The 26,712-nt window shown below is 27.4% G+C and overlaps 1 protein-coding gene across 1 annotated transcript in view; it reads left to right on the top strand.

The window, feature by feature from the left end:
* LOC107444401 (muscle calcium channel subunit alpha-1) overlaps positions 1–20,550 on the top strand; it is a 221,011-nt gene extending 200,461 nt beyond the window's left edge. Inside the window, exons 37-47 of the mRNA XM_043039109.3 lie at positions 4,512–4,608; positions 5,574–5,676; positions 5,754–5,855; positions 7,060–7,196; positions 11,791–11,916; positions 13,219–13,463; positions 14,203–14,517; positions 15,857–16,242; positions 17,313–17,422; positions 18,778–19,319; positions 20,417–20,550. Of these exons, the coding sequence (XP_042895043.3) occupies positions 4,512–4,608; positions 5,574–5,676; positions 5,754–5,855; positions 7,060–7,196; positions 11,791–11,916; positions 13,219–13,463; positions 14,203–14,517; positions 15,857–16,242; positions 17,313–17,422; positions 18,778–19,155 (1,999 nt within the window). The 3' untranslated portion in view covers positions 19,156–19,319; positions 20,417–20,550. The remainder of the gene's footprint in view (positions 1–4,511; positions 4,609–5,573; positions 5,677–5,753; positions 5,856–7,059; positions 7,197–11,790; positions 11,917–13,218; positions 13,464–14,202; positions 14,518–15,856; positions 16,243–17,312; positions 17,423–18,777; positions 19,320–20,416) is intronic.
* Positions 20,551–26,712: the final 6,162 nt, after the last annotated feature.

Below are 26,712 nucleotides of genomic sequence, written 5' to 3'. Positions count from 1 at the left end.
AAGTTCGATTTTAGGCGCCATTATGATATTTCCCTGGACGTAAGGATAACTATAGTCCCCTCAGCTATGGAAAATCATGTTGCAGCGTGAGTGCTATGTTGCGTGAGTGCAGTCTAAAGAGATAACCCGAGCTAAATTACAAACAATGAAAAATAAAATTTACAGTAATAAATTTTCACAATGTTGTGAGTAGGTGTTTTAACAGTCAGTTTTACATAATTGCTGCATAAAAACCCCCCAGTTGCAAAATTTAAGTGATTTGTGTAAGTGTTATTTCAGCGTGGCCACTCAAATCAGGTTCCAAATTTCCCTGATTTTTCCAGGTTTTCCAGTAAGAATCTTAAAATTTCCAGGTCAGAGTGTTTTTTTTCCTTCTGTAAAGTGTTGTATAGTTACAATAAATGTGTCAATATTATTGTATTAGTCAATATAATAGTGTAGTATTTCACTTAAAATGTTATTTTTTTAATATATCATCTTGAATAGATGTGGAGGAAACAATATGTTTAGCTTGCAGAAAATAACACTTTTATTGAATAAAAAATATTCTTAAGTGTTAAATAGCTTTTGCACAGAATGTACCAAATAGCTATGACCCAAAACAACCTTAGATAAGTACTGTTTAATATACTTCTATTAAGCAAAAGAAAATAATTCCAGGTGATTAGAAACCAATAAATTTTTATATTTATCTGCATTTCAATATAGAGCCATTTTATACTGTATTTTATCCAAACAGTGCTCTTTATAAAATTCATTGAAATAATTTTCCTTAAATCAATATCATAAGTCAAATGTTTAAATAATGTTGTTTGTTTCGAATTAGCACTATTATTTTAAGGCATGTTCAGTCTTTGTAAAGGAAAAATTTTAAAATTTTTTGTTCAATATTCCATAGAAGAAAACAACTAGATAAAATTCTTAAAATTTTATTCTTTTTCTTATTAGAAATTTGAATATATTAAGAATTCCAATCTAACATGGTTTCCCAGTTTAGATAAGATAATTTTTTTTGTTTTTACATCTAGGCAACTCCGTGGTGTCAGAAAAAAATTAACATTAATTTCTTAGAAAAACTATCTTATAAAACAAAAGTTTATAATCATCAAATTTTTACATAAATATTTAGTATATCATAAACCTATCGAAAAACAATTTGTTTAATAAAAACTGATTATTATAAGTCCAAATTAAACGAATTATCAAATGGCTGTCGGATGTAAATCGCGTGAAAGCAAACAATGATTACTAATTTATAAATTGTCTAAACTCTGTGAATTAGTTTATAATTTAAATGTAAACTCGACTGAATTTTGAAGCAGACATTTAAATAAAAAATTCGATGCAGTTGCTTGTGAAATATGATACATAGTTAATTCGAAATTTTTTACTTCAGTGTCAGTCTCAAATTTCTCAAATTGGATAGAAATTTAAGTTAATGATAACCATTATAATGACTGAAAATAACTTTAATTTTAATCTTAATGCAATAAATATTAATTTTCAATTTAACAGCTTCTTTAAATTTAAATTGTCTTCTATTTCCTGTTGGAATGGCTGGATTAATATGTTTTATAACTTTTTCCATCTTATAAAAGTTAGTTGAAAAATCACTCATTTTAACTATACAACGTATATTAACAACAATGTAATATATAAACATCAATGTAATATATTAAAAACAATATAACTAAAATATAACTATCAAAATATAACTATAAATTATAACTATAAAAACCTTTTTTTATTTTTTATTTTTAAGAGCAATACGGGAAAAAATTTTGAAAAAAATCACTAGTGTTATATCCAATAAAAAAAACTCTATTGAAAAGAAAAATAATCACTGTACATTAAAAAGAAGAAGAAAATTTTTTTACTGTATTATTAGCCTATAACAAATTTTTCTGGGCACAGGAAAAAAAACAATAGCTTTATTTATTGCCTGCATAAAATTAAATAATCTCTTTGTAGTAGACAATATTTACTTTTTCTTCTATTTAGTGGCATAGCTAGCGATGAACAAGAAAGAGCATATGTCCGTTTATAGCATAAAAGATGGGCCAAAGTTTTGAAAAAAAATTAAAGATGAATTCTAGAATAAATTTTTCTCTCTTTTTAATACCCCCTCTTCAGTTTCGTTGACCAATTACAGAACCAATAAATAACTAATGATTTTTATCCCATTTACCTAAAAATTGAATAGGATGTGAGTTATTGTTGTAGTTTGCTAATGGAAGTTGGTTTAATATTTTTTTTCACAAAATTATTTTCTTCTTTACTCAAAAAAAAAAATAATAATAACTAACTACAGAATGTTCTGAATTTTTTCCCCTCTAAATACATAAATTTTTCAAGTTCTAAGCAAAATGATTGATTTAAAATGTTCTAAATGAAGTGAAATTGTTACCAAAATAATTAAAACTGAGATGCTTACCTCAAATAAATAAATAAAATAAAATATCTAAAAACTTCATGGATCAATTTTAAGTTATAATATAAATAATGAACAATTAATTAATTCAGCCCATAGACTAAAAGCAGAATTTAAAAAAAAAAACTACTTTTATAAACAGAAGCAAATATACTAATCCTTTATTCCTCATTCACCAAATTTTTGTCTTTCTGAAACTGCATAGTCCCATAATCTCCAAAGAGGTCAAAGATTTCTCCATTCATTTCCCAACATAAAAGAGTTTGAAATGACAGTCTAGTTTAGCAGGGTAATAGGGAAGAGAATTTTAATGCAAGTAAAGTATTGCTGAGTTGATGATATTTCAACTATTTTACAATAAATGTACGTCTGAATAAAAGTGGATGGTAAAATAATTTAAATTAAGAGAAAAATTCCAGCTTTTCCTTGAAATTCCTTGATTTTTCCAGGTTTTAATCCAAATTTCCCTGACTTTTCCAGGTTGTTTCCAGTATAAAAAAATTCCCTGATAATTCCAGGTGGGTGGCCACCTTGATTATCTACAAGTTATGACCTAAATATTAATAGAACGTCTGATAAGGTTTCGTAACAAATTTAGCTCTAAATGGGATCAAATGAAGTTTTTGAATGTTCTAATGTAGTGTATGTTAGCAATATTATATACACGTATCACTAGTAGCAATTTTACCTGGGCCCCAGTTGGGATCAAAAATTGCTCAATATGGGTCCTATAAAAACATGCACCGAGAGACCAATATTGAGATGCTTAGATTTTTCAATATTGGTCCTAGAATGGCTTTTAATATTGGACCAAGATTTATTTCTATCTAGGATCAATATTACAAAATATAGACACCCAACATTATAAGCCTATAGGGGACGTTGAAGGAAATCAATCGTGGTTTATTCTTGAAAGCCATTCTGGGACAAATATGAAAAAATCTAGACATCTCAATGTTTACCCAACATTATAAGTCTATAAGATTCCTACATAGAAAATAATATTGGTCTGTTATTAAAAGCCGTTCTAGGACCAATATAGAAGAATCTAGACATCCCGATGTTTACCAAACATGATAAGTGTGTAAGGGTCCTACCAGGAGAATACTATTGGTCCATTATTGAAAGCCATTCTAGAGCCAATATTACAAAATATAGACACCCCAGTATTGGCCCCACATCGTAAGCCTACAAGAGTCCTATAAAGAAATTAATATTGGTCAAATTTTTAAAACTATTATGGGACCATAAGCACATATTTTGAAATTCTGGGGTCTATTTTGAAATAGTAAATATCTTATTTATTTGAAGGACGAAGAAAAAGACACCATTTCTTGAAAGGGGAAAAACATAAAACAAAATATAACTTATATTTAATTGTATTGATAAATTTAATTTTTCATACTATAAACCATTAAAAATATATAACTTTAATAATAAAATTAATATTGGTCCTAGAATGGCTTTTAAGATTGGAAACCTATTCATTTCTCTCTAGGTCTCTTATATGCTTATAATGTTGATAAATATTGGGATGTCTATATTTTCTAATATTGGTCCTAAAATTGCTCTCTATAATGGACTAATATTATCGTATATGTAGGACCTTTATAGGCTTATAATGCTGGGTAAATATTGGATTGTCCATATTGGTGTTAGAATGACTTTCAATTATGAACCACAATTCATTTTTAAATAGGTCCCTTATAAGCTTATAATGTTGAGTAAATATGGGGATGTCTGGATTTTTTTAATAACAGTTCTAGAGTGGTTTTCAATAGTGAACCGCTATTCATTTCAATCTAGGTCTGTTATAGGCATATAATACAAAATAATTTCACAAATATATATATATATATATATATATATATATATATATATATATATATATATATATATATATATTTGTGAAATTATTTTGTTATCAATTATATACATGATTGCGAAATTTTTTACATGATGTAATATTTTTAACACCATGTTAAACAGTGACAAATATAAAATTTTAAACTAAAAAGAATGGCTTTATAGGCAAATAATAAATTCATTTCTAATGAATTAATGATCTTTCTTCTCACAGAGGAAGAATAAAGCACTTGGATGTTGTGACATTGCTCAGAAAAATTTCTCCTCCACTGGGATTTGGGAAATTATGTCCTCATAGAGTAGCTTGTAAAGTAAGTATTAAAAATTTATTGGAGAATTCTTTTTTTCTTCTTCATAATTTGCATGAATAAATTCGATAAGAAACTACGTAAAAGTTTTAAATTTTTGTGCCGTCAAAACTTAATATTTCATTTAAATCTTAGAAATGTTAAATTTCTTGAAAATTTACGTATCAAATTATAAAAGAGGAAATATTAAACCCGAAGTCAGAACATATAAAATTATGCCTCACTTTTCAGAAAAAATTATTATTAAATGAAGTATCTCCCAAATAGAACACAAAATCCAAAACATAAGGAAATAGCGCCATCAAAGGAAGAGCAATTCGTTGCGCAATGTTTATGCCCTCAGATAGATGCCGATGGTTTCACCAAAAAAGAGCCATTGTCCATTCTGAGGTTAACCATCTCGAGGATGGCCTGATTTCCATCAGACTTTAAACTCCTCAAAGTCTGAATTCATCACTTCAGGACTATTTTCTTCTTAGATATTTAAGAACTGTTGGGTACCCAGATTTCTCGACATCTAACGTCGAAGTAAAGGTGAAAGTTAAACAAGATATCAAAAAAAAAAAATTCTCACAAATGTTGATTTATGTTTTTGACTATTTTGTTATGCGTTCTTAATTTGTCAGTTGACAGATTACAAAAATTCAATATTTCTTGGAATTAGTGCTGAATAAGAAATTCTTTTTTCCTCTGACCCTCTTTCGCTTTTCTGGGTTGCGTTTTATTTGGGACTTACTGTAGCTGTGAATTTCATTATTAAAACGGTATCAAGCATCATATTTATAAAATCATAAAAATGTCCTTCAAAGTTACAACAAACAAACTTATAACAATTTTTTTTTTAATGTCATGAGTGGTTTTAGTTCCATTTTAAATAGCAGGAAATTTCAGTTCTTGTAATTTTTCTAAATCACTGATTGATTTCTTTCCATAAATAAAAAATAATATAAAATTTGTATCTGTTCTAGAAATTAGTCTCAATGAACATGCCTCTAAACAGTGATGGTACAGTTATGTTTAACGCCACTTTGTTCGCTTTAGTCAGAACATCTTTGCATATCAAAACAGAAGGTAACAAGTACTCTTGGTTCAGACTTTAAAAAAAAACGGCGTTTGATTTATTTTAAATATATTTTATTTGCTTTCAGGTAATATAGATGAAGCGAATGAGGAATTAAGAGCTGTGATCAAGAGAATTTGGAAGCGCACAAGCGACGAGCTTTTAGATCAAGTAGTACCTCCTGCTGGTGGTAATATAATATCTTGTTTTGATATATTGGAATGCTAGCTAAGATCACTCGTTTAATGAAATCTTTTAAGATATTTAAGAGCGTTGGTAGTTTAAACTCCCAACGCTCTTAAATATCCTGAAAAATTTTGGTTAACCAAAATTCTGGTTAAAAATAGCAAATTTTTTAAAAGCATTTTCCTTTATCATATTGTGTCTAATGTCTTTATATAAATAAATTTTCCAATAATTTGATCGCTTTCGTATATAATATAGTTTTAATAATTAGTATAGGAAAACTTCGCAATAATTCTATAATATATGAATAAATAATATAAAAATTCTATAAGAAAAATACAGATACTTCCATTAAAACGAACTCAAAACGATAGAATCAAATCCAAAATAAGTATCAATCAAGATGGGAGAAGGGACTAAAAAAAGGAGTGCACTGCTACTTAAAACTTCAGAAACTGCACAGATCAGCGAATCACCTAGGTTTCGAACTCGAATTGTTCCGGAGTATAGTTTTTTGCTTTCTAATACGAACAGTATATAATTACTCTGTAAGAGTTGATTCATTGAAAATACAAATTTCTGTTGACACCATTGCTCTATATTCAATGTTACAAAGGCTTTTTTTTTTAAATCAATTTTTTTTAACTGAATTGTTTTAAAAGTGCGTTATAGATTTAATAACGTTCTTGTGTCATCCGCAACATACACACGCACAGAGGAAAAATAAGCTTATAAAATTTTTGAACTGTAATGTCATTTTCGAAATAATTTATATATATTTTTCATTGAACAATTTTGGAAGAGCTACTTAGGTAAATATGTCGAGTATACTATTTTACAACCAATAGAGTTTTCAAATTTTTTAACAAAATAGTAAAATAACTTTTTATACAATCTCTTACATGTGTATTATTTAATCAACAAAACCGCATAGTTTTTGCTCAACTTTCATTAAATATTTGAAGACTAGTTGATATTTTAATTACATTAGTTATCTATGCATGAATATTTCACAACACGATGAATCATTTTTTTTCCTAAGAATTCTTTTTCAACATAAAACCTACATCAAGGAAATATTTTTAAGAGATAAATGAATACAACAACTCTTTAGAAAACTTTTTAAATTAGAAAGATTTGCAGAATTAGATTACCTTATGTAAAGTGTGAAGGTGGGCACTAAGTACTATAAGAAATTTTTCTTTTAGCTGACGATGATGTTACAGTTGGGAAGTTTTATGCTACTTTTCTTATTCAAGATTATTTTAGACGGTTTAAAAAGAGAAAAGAAGAAAGGTCACATGAGGCAGGAGGAAAAGGTCAAGAGACAACAGTTGCTCTTCAGGTACCTTATGCATGCTGTACATTTAATCATATATAATTATAATTTATAATGTAATTATAATTTAATCATAATTTAATCAAGAGATTCAATTTTTATCAAAAAAGCTTTCAGAATATGTATCTATAAAACTTAGTTGAACAATTTGTGTTTAAATGTATGTAAAAAAAAAAGATTCAGAACTTTCTGAAAATTTGAACTATAAAATTCCTTTTAACTTTTTCAGTTTATAAAACTTAAGATATTCATAAAATTCAACTTAAACATTCTTTCCATGAAAATTCACAAAATCGTTTGCCTAAATTAAATTAAAATGTACTCATTTTTTAATAAAGAAATTCAATTTTTATTTATGCATTTTTTTAGAATATTAACAAAACCCATACTTGAAAAATTTCGTCCTGAAATAAAAAAAAAGAATGAGAGCATTCGGAAATTTAGAATTATAAAACTTTTTTAACTTTTTAAACTTATGAAACTCAAGATATTCTTAAAGCTCAACTTTCAAACTCAATTAAAGCTCAATTTTATTCATTAAAAATAAGGAAATCGTTTGCTTAAAATTAAATTTCTTCGTCTCACTTTAAAATAATGAAATAGGTGGAATACAATAGAGTCATTAAATAAAAATATTTTTTCTAAATTTTAAACACTGTTTTTATTATTAGAAGTATTATAATTTAAACAAAAAAGAAAAACTTCTCTTAGAGATTTCGATAAATAATTACTTATATGACAGTTATTTTTTAAAATTTTAATGCACGTTGGACCGTAATAATTTACATCTGTTCTGTAATCAAAACAATAAATTGAATCTATTGCCAAGAATTTTTAAAACTTTTTCTACACTTAATAATAAAAAAATATTATCAAGTTTAACAACGATTGTTCTACATGAATATAACACTAAGGTTGCAGAAAAATTACAATGTATGACTACGTAAATGAGTATACAGTATGAATCAAGCATGAATATTTTTTTAACAAAACTAACTATTAAGTTAACATAATTTAATAATACCTTTTCACAATAATACAATTCTAAGTTATGTAAAACTTCGTAATCGACTTTAAGATATTTCTTAAAAAATACATAATTGTTAAATGTGCCAATTACTTTGAAAATACGATGCAACATGTTTGAAAAATAAGTAATATTTATAAGTTTATGTTGAAAAATAAATTTATGATTATTTTTGGTAATAATACTTTTTTATATATAAATTTACTTCTTGTATGAAATTATATTTTTGTTATATAATGCATATATGAATATCATAACTATTCACCTTGAATTTACTTTTGTAACACAATTTAAGCAGTACTTTTGTCATTTATTAAAAGAATGAAAATAATTATTTAAAATAATTTACTCTTTTTGAACAAAATTAAAATTTTTAAATTGTTTCTTTGTCAGAAATAATTTACAATGTAATAATTAATATAATAAATACATTATATAATAATTTAAAAACAGACAAACATAAAACATAATGTTTTTATATTTCTTAAAAAAAAAACTAATTTAAACTTCATAACTTATATAATTTTTTTTTCATAGCTAAATATTTTCAAAGCTCAAAACCTAAACCTTCAAATAAATACTATTAATTTCTAAATTTATATCTTCACAATCATAAATATGTTTTATTAGTTGCTATTTTTGAAGTTGAAAAAATTATCAATTTGAGTTTACATAAATTATACAAAAAAAAGAATTGTGCTTATTTGGGAAGACTTTCATCTTATATTTCAAAAATGTAAATGTTTATTAAGTTATTAAATTAAATTATATTTAGATTCTTATAAAGATCTTTAATATGATATGAATGTTAAAGTTTATATAGTATACTTCCATACAAATAACATATCTTGAGTTTTTATTGTTATTTTTTATTCTTAAAATGTATTTCTTCTTATCAATATATACTTTAATATCTCTCTTTCTATTTACAGCATATATATTTTTTCAGAAATTCCTTTCTGTATTTGTCTATACATATTTTTATTATGATAAAAATTTATTCTATATTTTGTCATTTCTTAAATAAAATAACATCTTCTGCACCTTTTATATTGCATGTTATTTGTCACCCATTTATGTTTCAATCTTTTGCTACCATTATCTATAGATATTTATACATTTCTAACATAATAAAACAATCTAAAAAATTCAGTTCTTATTGAAACAAAATCAAATGAAAATAATTAGATTGATGGGAACTAATGGAATTGAGAATGAAAGCATGCTACGCTAGTAACCAATTGTGCAATCAATGATTAATATAGTGAAATAAATATTTACCTTAAAATTAGTTTAAATCACAAATTTTACAGAGAGGTGAATTTTATTTATGCAAGTTGGGATAAACAATGCATTTAAATAACAAAAAAATATTTAAGCAAGTTGAGATAATCAATGTATTTAAAATTCAAAAAACTATTTAAGCAAGTTGAGATGAGCAATGCATTTAAATTACCAAAACATTTTCTTAGGATAATGATTAATATGGATGGAGTCAAATAATTATTGAAAGGACAAATGATTAATATGTAATGAAGTCAAATAATTATTGAAAGGACAAATGCTCCAATAAAACACGATAATTCTATTAAAAAGTATTTTAATTTTTGCAGTTAAATTTTTTTTAAATAATTCATTTTAAAACAATTTCAAAGTAATTAAGGATTTAATTTTCAGTAAGAAATGAAATAGTAGATTGCATGCTACAAAATCTAAAAATTTGACATCACAATAATATATTCACTAAGTTTCTGAGAGAAACTGTCATTCTTATTAGACATCTATTGGCTAATTAATCATATTTTGTATGGCTTGTAGCATAATATTACGATGTTTAAATTACACTTTTTCAAAGACGAATTTCTTAAAAGCGGTTTCAAGAATTTTTAAAAATTTTGCTGTAAAAATATAGTTTTACTGTTATAATTTCTATTGTTACACTCACAGTTATAGTGCGAAGATTATAATACCATAAATAAATGAGGGCCATAAATAACTTAAAACTGCAAAGAATAACCACCAATTTTTTTTCTAACTGTTTTCAGGCTAGTCTAACTTTGTATGGATGGTGTTTCTTGATACAAAACGTAAACAAAAACGAATCTTGAGCTTTTTACCTTCACGACTTCCGATTTGAAAGTCAACAGCTTTTCAAACAGATGATTTTTATTTCAATAATAAAAAGAAATAAATAATATAATTCTGAGCTCAAATCTGCTGCATTTCATAAGATATTAATGTCTTTAAGTAATTCTGATGTGTTTGAAGTAAAAATTTGTTTTAGGTGTATGGTTTCTACATTTAGAAAGAACTCGCTCTTTTAGCAATCCTGATTTGGATACTTTTGACTGATTTATTACAATTATTCTTGTTGCAAGCAGTACACTGTGTATACGTCAGAGTTAACATTTAGTTAGAGTAGCGAGACTTAAATTTATTGTGCAAATTATCATTTAGAACAGAGAGCACACACAATTAAAGTACGTTGAGGCAAATGATCTCATAATACACCGGATATAGAAACACTTAAATATAAGCGGTAAAAACTCTGCAGCGTTCTCTGGTGTATAAAACAACATCCATAAAAATTCAGATTTTTTTTCTTACGAAATTTTAGTTTAAAAAATAATTTTAAATTAATCAATTTTGTTGGAAAAGTAACAGACGCTTGGCAGGTAAAGCATGTTAAAGAAAACCGCTTTATTTTGTTTCTTGTGACAAACTGGCATGCTAAATAATGCATGCTTCCAAATTCATAATAATTATCCATGATTATTGTTCATTAAAACTTATTCTAAATACACTTTTTAAAGACCCTCAAGAAAAACTGCAACTGAGTTTTTAATGTAAAAATTTAAAAAAAAAAAAAATTTTATTATTAAAATGCATTACTATAAAATTATTAATAAAATTTACTTTTATCTTCCAAATAATTTTCTGTCTTCGATAGATCATAATAGGACCCAAAAGCAGGAAGGAGAAGAGTGAAAAACCTTTTAAAATTTTATTGCTTTCCAAAATTGTAAGAAAAATAATATTCAAACGCAAAACAAAAACTAGAGAAATGTAAGGACAAATTTTGGAGAAATAAAATGTCATCTATATATAGTAATATCATTAGTTTCAGATAATTAATTATATTATGGTATATTATAATTAATTTAAAATTATTAATATATAATAATATATTAATATAATAATAATTTAAAATTTTTAGGATAATTAATAGAATTAATTAATTATAACCCTAAAATTAATATATAATTAATTTTAGGATCTAGAAATGAAACGAGCATATTAATAACAAGTAATAAACTAATATCATAGAGAGTATTTGTTGTTCATTTTAAAACTGAAACATTTTTTTAACATAATATTTAATAACAATCTTATAACAACTTTATAGCATGGAGAAAAAAATGTCAGGAACAGAAATGCATGTTATTTGCATGTTGAAATGATATCCTTGCATGTGTATCAGCTGCTTTTGTAATGTTGTATCTCGTGATTCAATGTTATGCTGTGTTTTGTGGTGACCGTCCTGTGTGTAACACCAAATAACCTTAATTGTAGCTGCTCTCCATTGTTCAGGCTGGACTACGTACACTCCATGAACTTGGACCTGAAATTCGTCGTGCAATATCTGGTAGTTTGGAAGTAGAAGAAACTGAACCAGTAGAACCAGAACCAGCTCATAGGGTTAGTTTAGATAAGAAGAAGCGAACAAGACAATTTCGCCTAATTTTTAATATCATACTTAACATGCATTTTTTTTCATTGAACAAAATTCTATTAATAATATTTTTTTAAAAATATTAATATTTTATGATTAATAATAGAACAGCAATGGTTCAATTTTTTGCTCAGGCACTGAGCTGCGTATATGAACCATTGAGGGTCGATTCCTGGTGCCGGCTGGAAGTCAAGGCAGTTTCAGATTGATAAGTAGCAACTTGTATGGGAAGTAATGTCAGTGCGCAATGTTGACCACATTCGTACATCATGCTGTTTGTCATGAAATTGTGGGTACTTTTAACCTACATGGCCCACAACAGACTGTTGAAGGATTACTTTTTAGCAAAGAAAAAAAAAGCAAAATTATCTAGAACAAGTGTTTTCGAAAAGGAAAAAAAAACACTTTTACAGTACTAAATCATAATAAATACATAAAAAACAGAGCATTTGCATCCCCTTGAATTATATTTACAATATGACTTTCACGAAATCGTAGATAATATTAATTTTAAAAATGATTCAATTTAATTTCCGTTTTGTAAATTAATTTAATTTCGTACGTCTTCTGTCAAAGGTATATTAACTTGTTAAAAGTTGAATTCGCAGAATTTTTTTAAAAATTTAAACATTTCTTTATAAAAATTAAATATTAGTTGGGCTTAGAAGAGCAACGATATCTGATTCGTTTTCTACTCTAGTCCCAAGACTTAATTCCAGGAATTTTTTTTAGTGTTCTAAGTTTGCTTTAACACTGCAAAATGACGCATACGCAGTTAAAAATTATCCGCATACGCTTTATGCGACTCGTTCATTTAATGCCGGTAACATTGATCAAATGACATCTCGACTTTCACTAACCCAATAATCAATTAGATGTATGCATCAGTTTTTATAATATACATACGCTTTTATATTCATTGATATTTTCATTCTTAAATTCTGATTATTATTAGTCGTTTGATCATGTTTATTTAAGACCCATATGGCAATGTTAACTCACACAATCGTTTTACTTAATTCGTCTTTATTTCCTGGAACCTGGAATTATTATGAGGTATTTTTAATCCGATAAAATTGAGCTTATAATGAAAAAGGAGAATATTTTACTCGAATACGCGTGGATAATTATCGCCCAAATAGGCTAAAGATTCTGATTCTCATGCAACTTTGTATATTACAGAATGATAAATTAAAAATCGTAAGTTTTAATGCTTAGATCATAAGAATGGTGATATAAATTTTAAAAGTTATTTTTTTCTTTCTCAGCGTAACCATTCATTGTTTGGTCACATGTGGCATTCAGTCCGAGGTGCTCCTTTAAAACGAACAAGGTCATTAAAATCCAATAGTGCTAGATCTCACGCTAAAGTATCTCCTACGAATTCCTTGGATGTTTCCAAGTCATCTTCACAAAAAGCTCACGTGCCTGGAAATCATATCCGTTTTACACGGGAATCCAGTGGTGCTACAGTTACATCGCCTCTTGCTTTACACAGAGGAAGTAAATCCAGGTAATGTATATAACATATCTATTTCACCAAAAAACTGTAGCAATACTGTACACGTTTAAACAAAATAGTTTGCGTAGTGAATTTCATAATAAAATTATCATGTTGTCAGTAACTCAGTAGAAGCCACGATGGTCAGTGGTTAAAGTATCGAGCTATCATAGTGGAGATTTAGGGTTCGATCCTCGGTGGCGGTTCGAAGCCCGTCCATCTATAGATGGGCGGGTATCAGCTTATCCATATGCAATGTTCATTACCCTTTTGGCTATAGATTGGTAGTTGCAAAAATACTTTATTTTTACTAAATATATAAGTAATAACTAAGTGCGGAAACTAATTAAGTTCGCAAACAGGTCTTTACTACACATATTAATAAACCTAGGTTGTTTTTAATAGCTGTTCACCAAACATTTCTACAATTTGCAAATCAAATTCTCTTGTAAAAGCTTGCTAAAAATCAGGACTAACTGATCATGCCCAGATTATTAAAAAGAGCATGATTCAGATTTTTTTCACTGACTCAGAAAATTTATCAAATATTGCTTCAATAATAAAAAAAGGCAGCAAAAATAAGTCTACATTTGTCCACAAAAGTATCTGAACATTTTCATGATAAATTTATGAAATTTTAGAGTTATACGTTAGTAAGGATTTCTTAGAATTCTCGACTTTTTAACTGCGAGTAAAAAGTTATAGTTCTTATATGGAACATAATAATGACTTATTTAAATTTTTTTTTCAGCTCAGTTTCCGTTGACGATGTCTACTTATATCAATCTCCAAGTCATTCCACTCAAACTTCCCCTCAAAATGCTCCGACTGCTCCCCAAATTAATTATTCTGTGATGGGCAGTTGCAGCAGCTATGAAGGCAGCTTCACTATTGAAAGTAGAGATCATTCCCCAGGAAAAGAGACCATTCCACTTCGATCGTTGAGATCAAATCAACACAGTCCGAGCCCCTTGGCAAAAGTTGACAATAACGAAAGCAATACCTCTAGCGTACACAGCGATTCATCATCGGGTAAAAATGAAGCAACTGGCACAAGTTTCTTAAGGTATATACAAGTTGAATTTTTACAACAGAATTTAATGTCTCAATTTTGGCATTTAAATAAATCACTTAAATTCTGTTTCTGTAGCATGATTCTAATCTATAATAATTCATCAAAGATATCTATAATGATGTTGTTTGCTAAATGAATTTCTTTCATCAACCTCATTCATGTTTAAGTTAGATCTTCGAGGTTTTTTAGTCACTAAAATATTTTCTTAATTAATAGTGGTGACTATTAAAAATGCTGAAAACGAAATGTTTTTTTTTAAATGCTGTTTTTATTTTATGCTTTTAGTTTATGTTCAGATTTAAGTTTGGAACAATATACAGTATTAATTTAAAGTTGTACATGCATCTTCTTTAAAAAAAATAAATAAATAAAGATTACATGAGCGAATAACGATAATCTTAAAGAATTTGACTGTTTCTAATCTAAGCTATAATCAGTAATAAATTAAAAAAAATTGACAGTTTTTATTTTATTATTTTTAAACAACGACGCAAGATCAATTTTCGTAATTAACGAGTTTTAGAATTTTGTTCGAAGTTTTTTGATTCGCTCAAATACAGAAAAATAAAATTAAGAGGCTCACACTCTCGACTGATCATCTGTCTAAACTATCGAACATATTCTTAAAAACACTATTTCATATTTTATTTTAAGTACGAAGCAAAAAATAAGTTTTTGTTTTGAAATAAATTTTTCGTTCCTATATTCTTCGGATTATTATTTTTATTAGGACCATTTTTTTCAGATTGTAGCCACTACTCCCTAGGGTCAAAAAACAGAATCTGATATAAAAGGGTAAATATTGTCTGGGTAACTTACTTAGCCTGTCAAAGGTGTATCTCTTGGGCCATAAAGATTGCATCTTACATTAGTAAATGAAAATCTGATTATTATGTTTAAAGTTATTCAGAGTTTTTCTATTATTTTTCACATGCATTCTACAGTTTGAACTAATTTAATATTTTCATTAGAACTAAAAATGTCGCGTCTCTACTTGGAATTTTCATAATTTTGGAAATAGGTGAAAAAAATGTATTTTACATAATTCTACAAAAGGAAATTAAATGGAGTTCTGTCGAGCAATCAGAGCAGAATATAGATGGGGCAGCCAATTTAACCAAGCCTTCGGGACCAATCAGTCAGTAAAAACATTATCAAGTCATCAAGGAAAGGAAAAGACACATTATTGATAAACATTAAGGGCTACTGATATGAGAAGTAAAAGTATAAACAGCCGTGGGCATTTAAACTCTTCCCATGTATGTTATTAATGTTTTAAATATAAAGATCTGTATAAAATATTATTAATTGCTTAATGTAATAATTTTAGCCTTTGCCTAAAAGACGAAGAGGACATGGACAGCTTAAGACCACCAACTCCTCCACCTAGAAGATTTCCTACACGTTCAGGAGCAGCTTCATTTCGTCTACCATGCCTAGGTAAGCGAGACAGTCATGAGAGGCCTATACTTGTCCGACAGTCTTCCAGTACACACAGTTGCGGGGATCTACGCGGCTCTTCCACAGAAGATCCTCCAGACATGGACGAACGTCCTGCGAGTCAACATATGAGGCATATTGCTGCTTCACTCTGCTTCGCTCATTTACCTGCCATGGCAGTTGCCGGTGTTCAGCCAACAACAGACCAATGGAAGAGGCGCAGAAGACTAGGTGATGGATCATCACATATACCTACTCACAGAGCTTCATATCATGGTATGTGAATTTTACTTTCTCTGTAACTAATTATTAATCCTTACGTATTGGAATTACTTAGTGAATATCGTCAGGACAATCGTAAATAGATATGTCTAAGTTGACGTCACTTCACTTATCTGTCCACTGGAAATCCATCAATGAGTTACAAGACATCAACCAATAGGAATACTCTTCTATTGGGATGTGAACATGAATCATCCAATAGGAATGGTGCGAATGACGATTAATTATTCCACTCAGTGACATCTCTATTGAACTTGGGACTATTTAAAATACTCTGTAGCTGTAACTAAAATATAGATCGATTTTAAATTTTTAACAGTGAAATTAAATTCATAAAACAGGCTCGACAAGTCCTTTTTCAGCAAAAATTCAAATTGAAAAACGTCATATTATGTATATATATATATTATACTTCTTTTCTTCTATTTTCATAATTATTGCATTTATAATCTATAATTATATTGTATACATATTGTATGTAACACCTAAAGTAATAGCTAAATAGAATTAAAGAATCTAAAAAACGAAACCCAAAAAGAATTATATTTTAATTTTATAGTAGCCTTTCTTAACAGATGAGAACATTCAAGAATCTCTTGCACATAATAATAATTTCGCAAATAAATTATTGTTCCATGTAATAAGAGAAATGTCCATTATAAAATCATTGCAGTGAATGTAATAATTACTTAACTTGAATCTCAATAATTGATTACTGTTACTAACAATTCTAAGATTGGTTGTTTTCCAGATTCCTATAAAAATCAAGTTTTTTATAGGAATTTTTCAGATTTTTTATAAAAAATTACAACTTTACCTTTTTAGAGTAAAAATAAAATTCTCTGACAATTCCAGGTATTCCCTGATCCGTGGGATCCCTGTTATACTGCAATCTTGTGGTCCATTATACACAGTTTTTCTTTTTTTCCTCCATTTTTTTTAATGCGAGTAGTTTAGAAATTTACAATCCACAAAAAATTAAAAGGAAACTTTTGCAAAACTGGTCCATTATTGTTGGATGTATGCAATTGGCAAAAGTTTTGAAACTGTTTCTTATTTTTAAGGTTCCCGTGATACATCATTAGGATGGAACAGTGATTCTCCAATAAAATCAAAATCTGGAGATTATATGAATGCAGACATTCTAGGAAGTGCGGAAAGTCTAATAGGAAGAGTAAGTTATTCAGCACATCGTTAAATCAAAAAGAAGACAAAAGTTTAACAAAAATAGTGTGCGTAGTAAACAAAAAAATAACTTTCTCCAAATAATATGCAAAATTCTATATTGCAAAATGTATGAAAATGGCAAAAATAATATTATGCAGAGTGGTAAACATTTACGTTTAAATTCTGAATTGATGCATTTTCAGTCCGACAACAATGCAGTCTCAAAAAGAATAAATGAAACGATAAGTTAGTAATAATAACATCACGGTTAGAAATTTATGATCAGATAAGTGGAAGTTTGCATTGCTAAAAAAAATTCATTAATTTACACTCATCAATAGTAGAAGTTAAATAACTTTTACTTCACTATAATTTGTAATTGAAAAGTTATAAATAACTTCTCAATTACAAAAAAATTCAATAATACCAGTTGTTTTCGGTTGCGGCATTCGGTTCTGCTACATTATCCATACTGAATGAGAGTATTAAAACCACAATTATGAACAGTATTTTCCAATTAAAATGTTAACAAATTTATTTTATAAAAGAGTCAATTTAAATTGGTTTTATAAAACGTTAAGTTACTTTTAAGTGTTAAGTTTGTTATAAAAATTTTTATATTAAGTTAACTAAAAATCAAGTTTAAAAATATTTGCATTCTAATAAAGACTTTTAAGTTCAAAACAAGCAATATAATTTATCTCCGAGAAATTCTCATTATTGAACGTGTAGAATTTTAAGTGCCCCTTTGTATCGCATTGTAATAATTAACTCATTAAAAAGCCTTCTTTATTTGTGATCGAAATACTTGAATATACTAGGAAGACTGGGACAATTGACAAGAGCTTTCTTTCTAATCTATACTCAGTTGCATATGAATGTATTACGATGTTTACATCATCCACAATTCCCTTCGTCTAACTCTAATTGTCAAAACTACATTTTAAAATTCATGTTATGCTTACTTTAAGCATTATGTTCAAAGCAATTTTGAGTTCTTTGTAACTAAAGTATGTTTTTAAAAGGTTTTCATGTCAAAACAGAAACGAGCATACCTCTAACTCCTGACTACTCACACGCTAAAAGCATGCCATTTGTCATGAAAAGGAATTCTACAATACACCTTCTGTAAACTATTTCGATCGCAAATAGTTCTATACAAATTTTTGATTCTGAATCATATAGTATTTTTCCCGAACATACAAAAATTATAATCGACTTTTTGAACCGAAATATTGATATTCAAACCATAACAACTACTACTTTTTTATTTATATTCTATATCATATGTTATCAAAATCATTTGTTCCACATTGCCTTTTTTTAAAAAATTTGAGAGACGAATTTATTTTTAACTTCCAGGTTCTTTTAGAGCAAGGGCTTGGTAAATACTGCGATCCAGATTTCGTGCGTGCAACACAGCGAGAACTAGCAGAAGCAATCAATCTGACACAGGAAGAGATGGACATGGCTGCACACCAGCTTATGCAACTGGAGCGTCGACAAAGTATGCCTCACATGTGCCTAGAAACTAATCCAGATCATGAAACGCTGGATATTGCTGAAGCTACAGACGAAGATGATCAGCTCACTATGAGAACAATCGAAAGTGGAACGGAAAACACAGCGCAAGAGAATGATAATAGTAGACTATCGCCAAGAACCATCACAGTTAATATTGAACAAAATGATTCCAATCAGGATGCTAAAGAATTCCACACAGAAGATACTAATTTATAGTATTATGAACAAGTAAAGCGGTATTTTTACTCTGTGTTATCATTACAACAAACAAAACAAACAGGGATGAATTGAAAGTCCCGAAGCTTATTTCATAGTCTGGAACTGAATTAGAATGTTGGAAATACGGTTGATATTTCGAGAAAGAAAACATGCAGACACAGGTAAAATATATGCTTTTATATTATTGTGTTATGCTTAAAAAGGCTTGTTATAATAACAGAAAAAGAAAAGTTTATGTTATTTTCAAAATATACTACAGAAAATACAATCTATCTGATACATTACATCTGATAACAATTACCTAATACACCTAGTTAAGACAAATAAAATCTACCCGATTATAACAGGATCATAGAATATTAGGTAGAAGGCACTAGTTTACTTCCTTGCAGAAATCCCTTTGCTGAAACGTGATAGGGCAAAGGCAGAAAATCAGAAAATAAAAATTATGCTTTTAGTAAAACTAAAATTGCTTTTAACAGATAATCGAGAGAAAAAATTACGTTTAGTAAGTAAAAAGTATTTTGGCACCGAGTACATGAATGTCAAAAAAGTACTTTTAAGCTTCATATGGCAAATTGTTTTGATCATTAACTGGATATATCGTGTTACAATTTTTACGTCGAATGTTAATGTACTATCACTTTGGGTCAAAAACTATAAATAAAAAAGACAACTATCCGACTTTCTCCTGTAAACACTACAAAGCAGGACAACGTGTGAGTATGAAGAATCGCATGTATGATTTTATTAATAAAATAAAAATTATATTGTAATGAAAATCTACCACTATATAGATTGCTAGTTTTTCATAAAAGCTGAGCCACATTTTTATAGCAGGCTTTCGAGTCTGCAAAGGTGGAATTTCGGCCACTTTATGACATAAACAAACTGACAGACAAAAAATTGAAAAGAAAATGAAAAAAATAAAAAATTTTATTTTCAAATAGACTAAAAGAGGAACATTTTACTTTTGTCAGACCTAAAACTAAAAGCATAGGGAGCGAAACTTTTATAATAAAATCTATCACCACCGAAAATTCCATCCATGTTACTGATCCCTACCTTTCAAGTTTGACAAAAATAAAAATTCCTTTTCAGTCAACTTGAAAAACGTAGTTTTAAAATCTTTATTTCATTATTTTGCCAATGATGTACAATTTTCAACTCTAAGCATCAGAAAAAAAAGGAGTTCTGATACCTTTCTACTTCAATTTTGCAATATTTCATTTATCTTACCTTATAACTTTTCTTTCAGGTTTTCTTTTGCATAAAACCTTAATTATTACGAGCTTTGAAAGTTTTTTCTGGACATAGAATGGAATGTTACGAAGAAAATGAAAGTTGTAAGAGCTGGAGTTTTACTAACTTTCAGAATATTTATTTTAAAAAGGATCTGTGATCCAAAGTTTGTAAAAAAAAAAATATGTATTCTCTTGTCTCAGTGCCTTCAGAGGAGAGGGCCAGCGATTTGCACTTAACCCTTTAATCTTAAGCCAAAGTGAAATAGATGAATTTATAAGATCAAGATCTCTCAGGGTTCTAATGAGTTTCCTCGTTTTTAAACTGGAGTAAATGCACGAAAATATTTTTGTTTATTTTACAAAGCCATTACCGCAGTATTCATTAATATTAGTCAGAAAACAATATTTAATTTACAAAAAAATTAAATGTTAAAAAGGGAATCATAATTTGACAAAAACCTATTTTATGGATTCTTTCACAGAGTTTTTTACTAATTCCTTAAAATTATTAAAACAAAAAAAAATAACATAGATGAAATACTAGCTAATTATAACTAATATAAACAACAAAAACGTTTTCTACAATATCCTATAGCTTTGAAAGGCTTTTTGAAGTTATTGTTGTGGTTATTTGAGTAAATAAAATTAACCGATACAGAGTTATGAACGAAATAATTCTGGTCTTATAATCTAGTGCAAAACCACCAAAGATCATTCCACTGCTAAATTAGATAAAAAGTGTTTGAAACAGACAAAATATCGTAATAGTCTGGAAAGATAGATAGCCAGTGCTCAAAAACGTTAGTATCTTCTTTAGAATGAAAACACTTTTAACCCACTTTCTAAAAGGAAGTGCAATGATGAATCAGTTGAAAAACGCATAAATATTTTTTTTAATCAAAGTGGTTATAGGAAAGGAGGTTCACTAATGCAAAATTTGAGAGGCACCGTATGAAAATTGAGTAAGCACAACTTTGAGTTCTATATGACAATCAATATATTGAAAATTTTCACAAAATCTAGATGGTCTAAGTACCTGAAAAGCGCTTTTGTGGTTAAAAAAAATAATGACACTGCAAACTTGTAATTACTTAAATAAGGAAAAAATATTAACACAAAATAAACAATTGAATATTTTTTCTATATTACAATTTTGTAGAGCAAATGCATAGTTTATATTTGTTAAAATAATTTCCACGTGATTTTACTTATAAGATAAATACAAAGTATCGTAAATATATCTAACAATGTTAAAACTTATTTTTCTCCAAATCGTAGACGTAGAAAAATCGCTTCTTTAAAAAAGCTTACATCTACTATTCAAATACGAAAGATTTAAAATAGCACACACATTGTAAATATTTTTCACTTATTAAACTTGTATCTTTGCGAACCGAAATATTTTATAGGTTCAATTATTATTTCATTTAACTTACTGCTAGTCTATCATTTAAGAAGAAACAATTATACAACTAGCATTTCAAATCATAAAAAAATAAATAAAAATAAAAAAACCTTTTTTCGTATAAATCAATACCAATTATCAATAATAAGATTAAAACTTGCTAAGTTTATAAAAAGGAAACATGAATTGTAGAACAGTTTTTTTTTGCACCCAAATAAAATATATTATATATTTTTTAAATTATTATTAACAAAAATATTAATGTGATGAATATATAATGATAGTAATAAAATAAATAATAATACAACAAAATAATAAATAAATTCAACTAGCCTTAATTGTTTAAATATGTTGTATATGAAAATGTTGAGTAGTTTAAAGTCTTTCAATATTAAATTCAATGGTAAGAATAGACCTACAAATGCAATTAAACTAACGCTATCCTTTTTACTATTTCAAATGCTTTAATTAATGAATTTAATCGATAATTTTTTGAGAGAAAAAAAAATCATTGTATGAAAGCATCATACCAGCATACTTAATAGTATGGCTTTGTAAAAGACAAAACTATTTCATCTAAATGATTAACTTCAAACCACACATATATCTGGTATTAATTGCTGCACTTTAACTATTTTGCACTTAAAATTCAAGTAAAAATCAATAGTAAAGAGGAGTTGGAGATAAATATTTATTCTTAACTTTAAAGAGAGTGCTATAATTAGTTGCCAGAAAGAAATTTAGAAAAAAAGGACAGAAATTAGAGGTAGGTAAATTATAAAGTTTCAGATCGTAATATTCATAATTACTATTGCTAGCACTTTATTACCAGTGTATTTCCAGAGGCTTTCTTATAAATGAAACTAACTTTTGAGAAGAGTATTTAAATCTTAAATATTTGCACTAAACTGTTATAAATATATTAGTTTATATAAACTGCCTTAATATTTATTTTTAAAACACGTGGTCCTTCCTTACAGATTAAGAATTAGGAGAGATGTATTTCTTTTTCCTAAAAGTTGATGTTTTAGAAAACTGTAAAAATTTTCATAATTTAGATTTGAAATATAAAATATCAAATGTTTTCCTCATTTACTAAAAGAAATTTTTATTTAAATCAGAAATAAGTAAATAGAATAAATTACATATTAAAAAAAATTAAAGCATTAAAAAACAGTAAATAGATAACTTAAAATTAGGAAGTTTTGTTTTAGAAATTAATTAGAAATTATGATTATGTATAAGATTTGTATAAGAATATATACAGTCAAACCCCGCTATAGTGAACCTGGGATATAGTGAACACTCGGATGTAGTGAACTTTTTTAGCGGTCCCGTCCGTATTCCTATTTAAATAATGCTATTTTTAACGCTTATAGTGAACAGCTTAGAACTTGGAAACTCGGTTATAGTGGACTCAAATTTCATTTCTTTAAATATCTTTTTCAGTCCTCCATCTTTAAACTTGTAGGTGTTGGGACTGAAAATGAATGCATTCCTATAAAATGTGTCAGATTACTCTCTTTTATGCTTATCACTTTTAACTATACTGTAATAAATGTCAAACAGATCATTTATCTTATACTCCTCCCTCCCTGCCAAGCCTCGCTTTATCTCTTTTCCCCAAGCTTGCTCTACAACTAGTTAACTTGGCCACCTGCTGAATTTTTGGAATTTTCTTATCTGTTCAAACCATATTCTTTACAAATCACCCCTTAACAATCAAGAAGGGCAACAATTTAACTCATTCTACAGATGCTCTCTTCATATTCTTACATTATCTATTTCAGACAAGATTTTTATTTCAAAAGCAGTGAAAATGGCAAATTCTCTAAAGAGGAAAGCGTTTTCGATAGAGGACAAAGTTAAAATTGTAAAGCGCATTGATGATGGAACCAATCAATTGACACTGTGTAAGGAATTTTCCTTGTCAAAATCTACAGTTTCAAACATTTGGAAAAATCGAAGTGCAATTCTTGCGGCATACGACAAAAACATGGTTTCATCGAAAAAACTGCGTGGAGCTGAAAGAGAAAACGTAGAAGATGCTTTGTTACGATGGTTCGAAATCTTGTTCAAAATGTAAAAATCTTGCATTCTTTGCACATTGTAGATAAGAAAAATGATGAACTCAATTTAAAATCAAATTGTGTTCAATCAAAAATCACAAATTTTTTTCATAAAAAGTGTAGTTTTCATAAAAAAAAATAAAGCTAATATTTAGCGACGTAATTACTTTTTCCATCAATTTTTGCTTTATTATCTGTTAATTAGTTAATAATTTTTTAAATTACTTATGCAAAATTGCAAAGCCAATTTTCAATCATTCAACAGTCTTATGCAAAAAATATTCTTCAAAAAATTTGGATATAGTGAACCATCGGTTATAGTGGACACATTACTGAGTCCGCAGACGGTTCACTATAGCGGGGTTCGACTGTATATTATATTCAATATCCTAGGATTAATTGTGGATGGTATATAATTATTATATAATTGTATAACTATCATTAGTCTTATTATATTTACAGCAAATATGTACTTGAAATTTTGATAAAATGCAAAAAAGTGCTTATTAAAAGGGACCAGAAAAATAACATCAAACATTAAAATTATTTATTACTTTCATTTTTTAAAAAAAATATCTTAGTTATTTAATAGTATTAATAAAAAACTGGCAGTAATTTTTAAATGAAGCTGTTAAGAAACTAACAATTTTGACTATTTAAAATTACACCAAGACAGATAAATATACATGTGAGCAAATTTAGATTTCACTATAAAATGCTTTTTATTAAGCAGTTTCATTATTCTTATTTGACTTTAAAGAATAAAATCAATCCTAAAAAATTCTAAAACAGCTTCAAAATCTATAAAAAAATCAAATAAAATAAATCACAACTTGACCCATTCCTTCTTTGTGTCAAGATCAGAACCAGCATTTGACATATCTGAGTCAACCAAGTCAACACATTAATGACATTAAAACTTTTGTTATAAAATAAGGTATAATTCAGGAGTATTTTTAACTTCAATTATTTTGCAAATCTAAAGTTGAAATTAAAATCTAGCATGTTATTTAGACTTCAAATGTTTAGAGTTGAATGTATTTGTTTATAACATCCAATTTGCTGTTAAAACTGATGAGGAAAAGTTTAAGAAAAGTATTTTGTAATGATTAGGTCATTAATTATAAATGTATAAGGCTCAATTTGAAAAAAGTTATAGCTTACACAGAGAGAAAGTTTCTGTTGTAAAACTTGGAAACACAGAATATATTTTAAGAACTCACTTTAAACTTGAGAATAACTTGGTGCTTAATCTTGGGTGTGATCAGTTTGTTTTAAAACTTTTGAGTGTTTTTGAAAAAAAAATGTGATCTATTAATTGAAAAAGATTTAGCATGTTTCTAAAATACAGTATACTCCTGAGTATCGTCAAAGCTATTCACCAGGAAGAGTGACATGTATAGTCGAAAACCCTTTATTTTACAATAGAATAAAATGTTGTTGACAATTTTTTTGCTACATTGTTATTCAAATTTAAATAGTAAGTGATTGTAAAAAAAGGAACGAAACACGTATTTATTACAATTATTACTTAATTTTTATGTCACACATTCTTTGAACTTATGTTACGATTTATTAATTTAATGGACATTTATTATACAATCTTATACATTGCAGTAAAACATTGGTAAAGTTATAAACTTTAAAATATATTTCTCAACGAAGAAAAAAACAATTATTCACTGCATGATTATAATAGAGTCTCGCAACTGACAGCAAGATGCTTTATTTATGCATTATGCAATGCAGTAAAACATTGATAAAGTTGTAAATTTTAAGAATATATTTCTCAACAAAGAAAAACAATTCATGGTATGATCATAATGGATTCTCCCAATTGACTGCAATATGTTTTATTTCAAGACTAAAGTTTTTCTTTGCCTGAAAATGTGGCGCTGGAAGTTAAATAAGTCAAAATTTGTTTTTGTTACTTATATGTTTTATTAATCTAGAAATAACAAAATGACTACTTTTACCATCTGAAATAGATTTTGTACAAATACTTAGCAAGCAAGTATAGTCAGGAGTATACTGGAAAAGACATAAGTTTCCAATACAAAAAAAATAGAAGTTTTAATTTAATAAAAATATTCAACCGAATACAAATATATATATAAATCTGGAAAATAATATATGATTTCAAAACCAGCAATTTTATGTCAGTAAAGGAAATAGGAGATAGTAACCTACGATAAAGAGTAAAATATAATCAAAATTTCAGCATTACATGAAGTTACTATAATCTGTTTTTACAATTAAATTAATAATCATTGATTAAATATGGTTACAAAACATTTTTCACCAGTTTAATGAATATTTTTTGCTATGAGGATGCATATTTTGATATTAATATTTCATAAGCTAATAAAAAGAGAAAAAAAAATACTATGATTCATTTTCCATGCACCTAATGTTGCTGTTTAATATCCTAACTACACATGAAAAATACTTTTTCAAGTGTTATAAAATTCTCTTAAAATATTTAAAACTTTTCTTAGATAAAATATAATCTTTAAAATATAGAGTTCAAATTGTCACTCGTTAAATAAAGTTTTTATTGTAATTGTACAGTATATGTAATTTGTTGCGCTTAAATATTCCTAAAGAATTTCAAGTTGCTTTGATGAATTTATGTACAAAGTGCAAGAAATTCCCCTCTTTGTGTCATAAATTTATAATAACACAAAGTATTTAAGTACTTACAGTGTTTATTAAGAATTTTATGAAAGAAACTATTGTACAAAAGATTTGTAATATATCTATCACCTTTTGCAAAAGTTCTTGATGATGTGTAATAAAGTCATATATAATTCTTATACTTGCCTCTTTATTAAAA

This window comes from Parasteatoda tepidariorum, chromosome 1, assembly GCF_982258835.1.
Source record: "Parasteatoda tepidariorum strain Cologne lab strain chromosome 1, Ptep-v5.0, whole genome shotgun sequence".
In the NCBI taxonomy this organism is placed as follows: Eukaryota; Metazoa; Arthropoda; class Arachnida; order Araneae; family Theridiidae; genus Parasteatoda; species Parasteatoda tepidariorum.
Note: the sequence above shows the minus strand (reverse complement) of the source record. Positions and strands in the feature narration are given on the sequence as shown.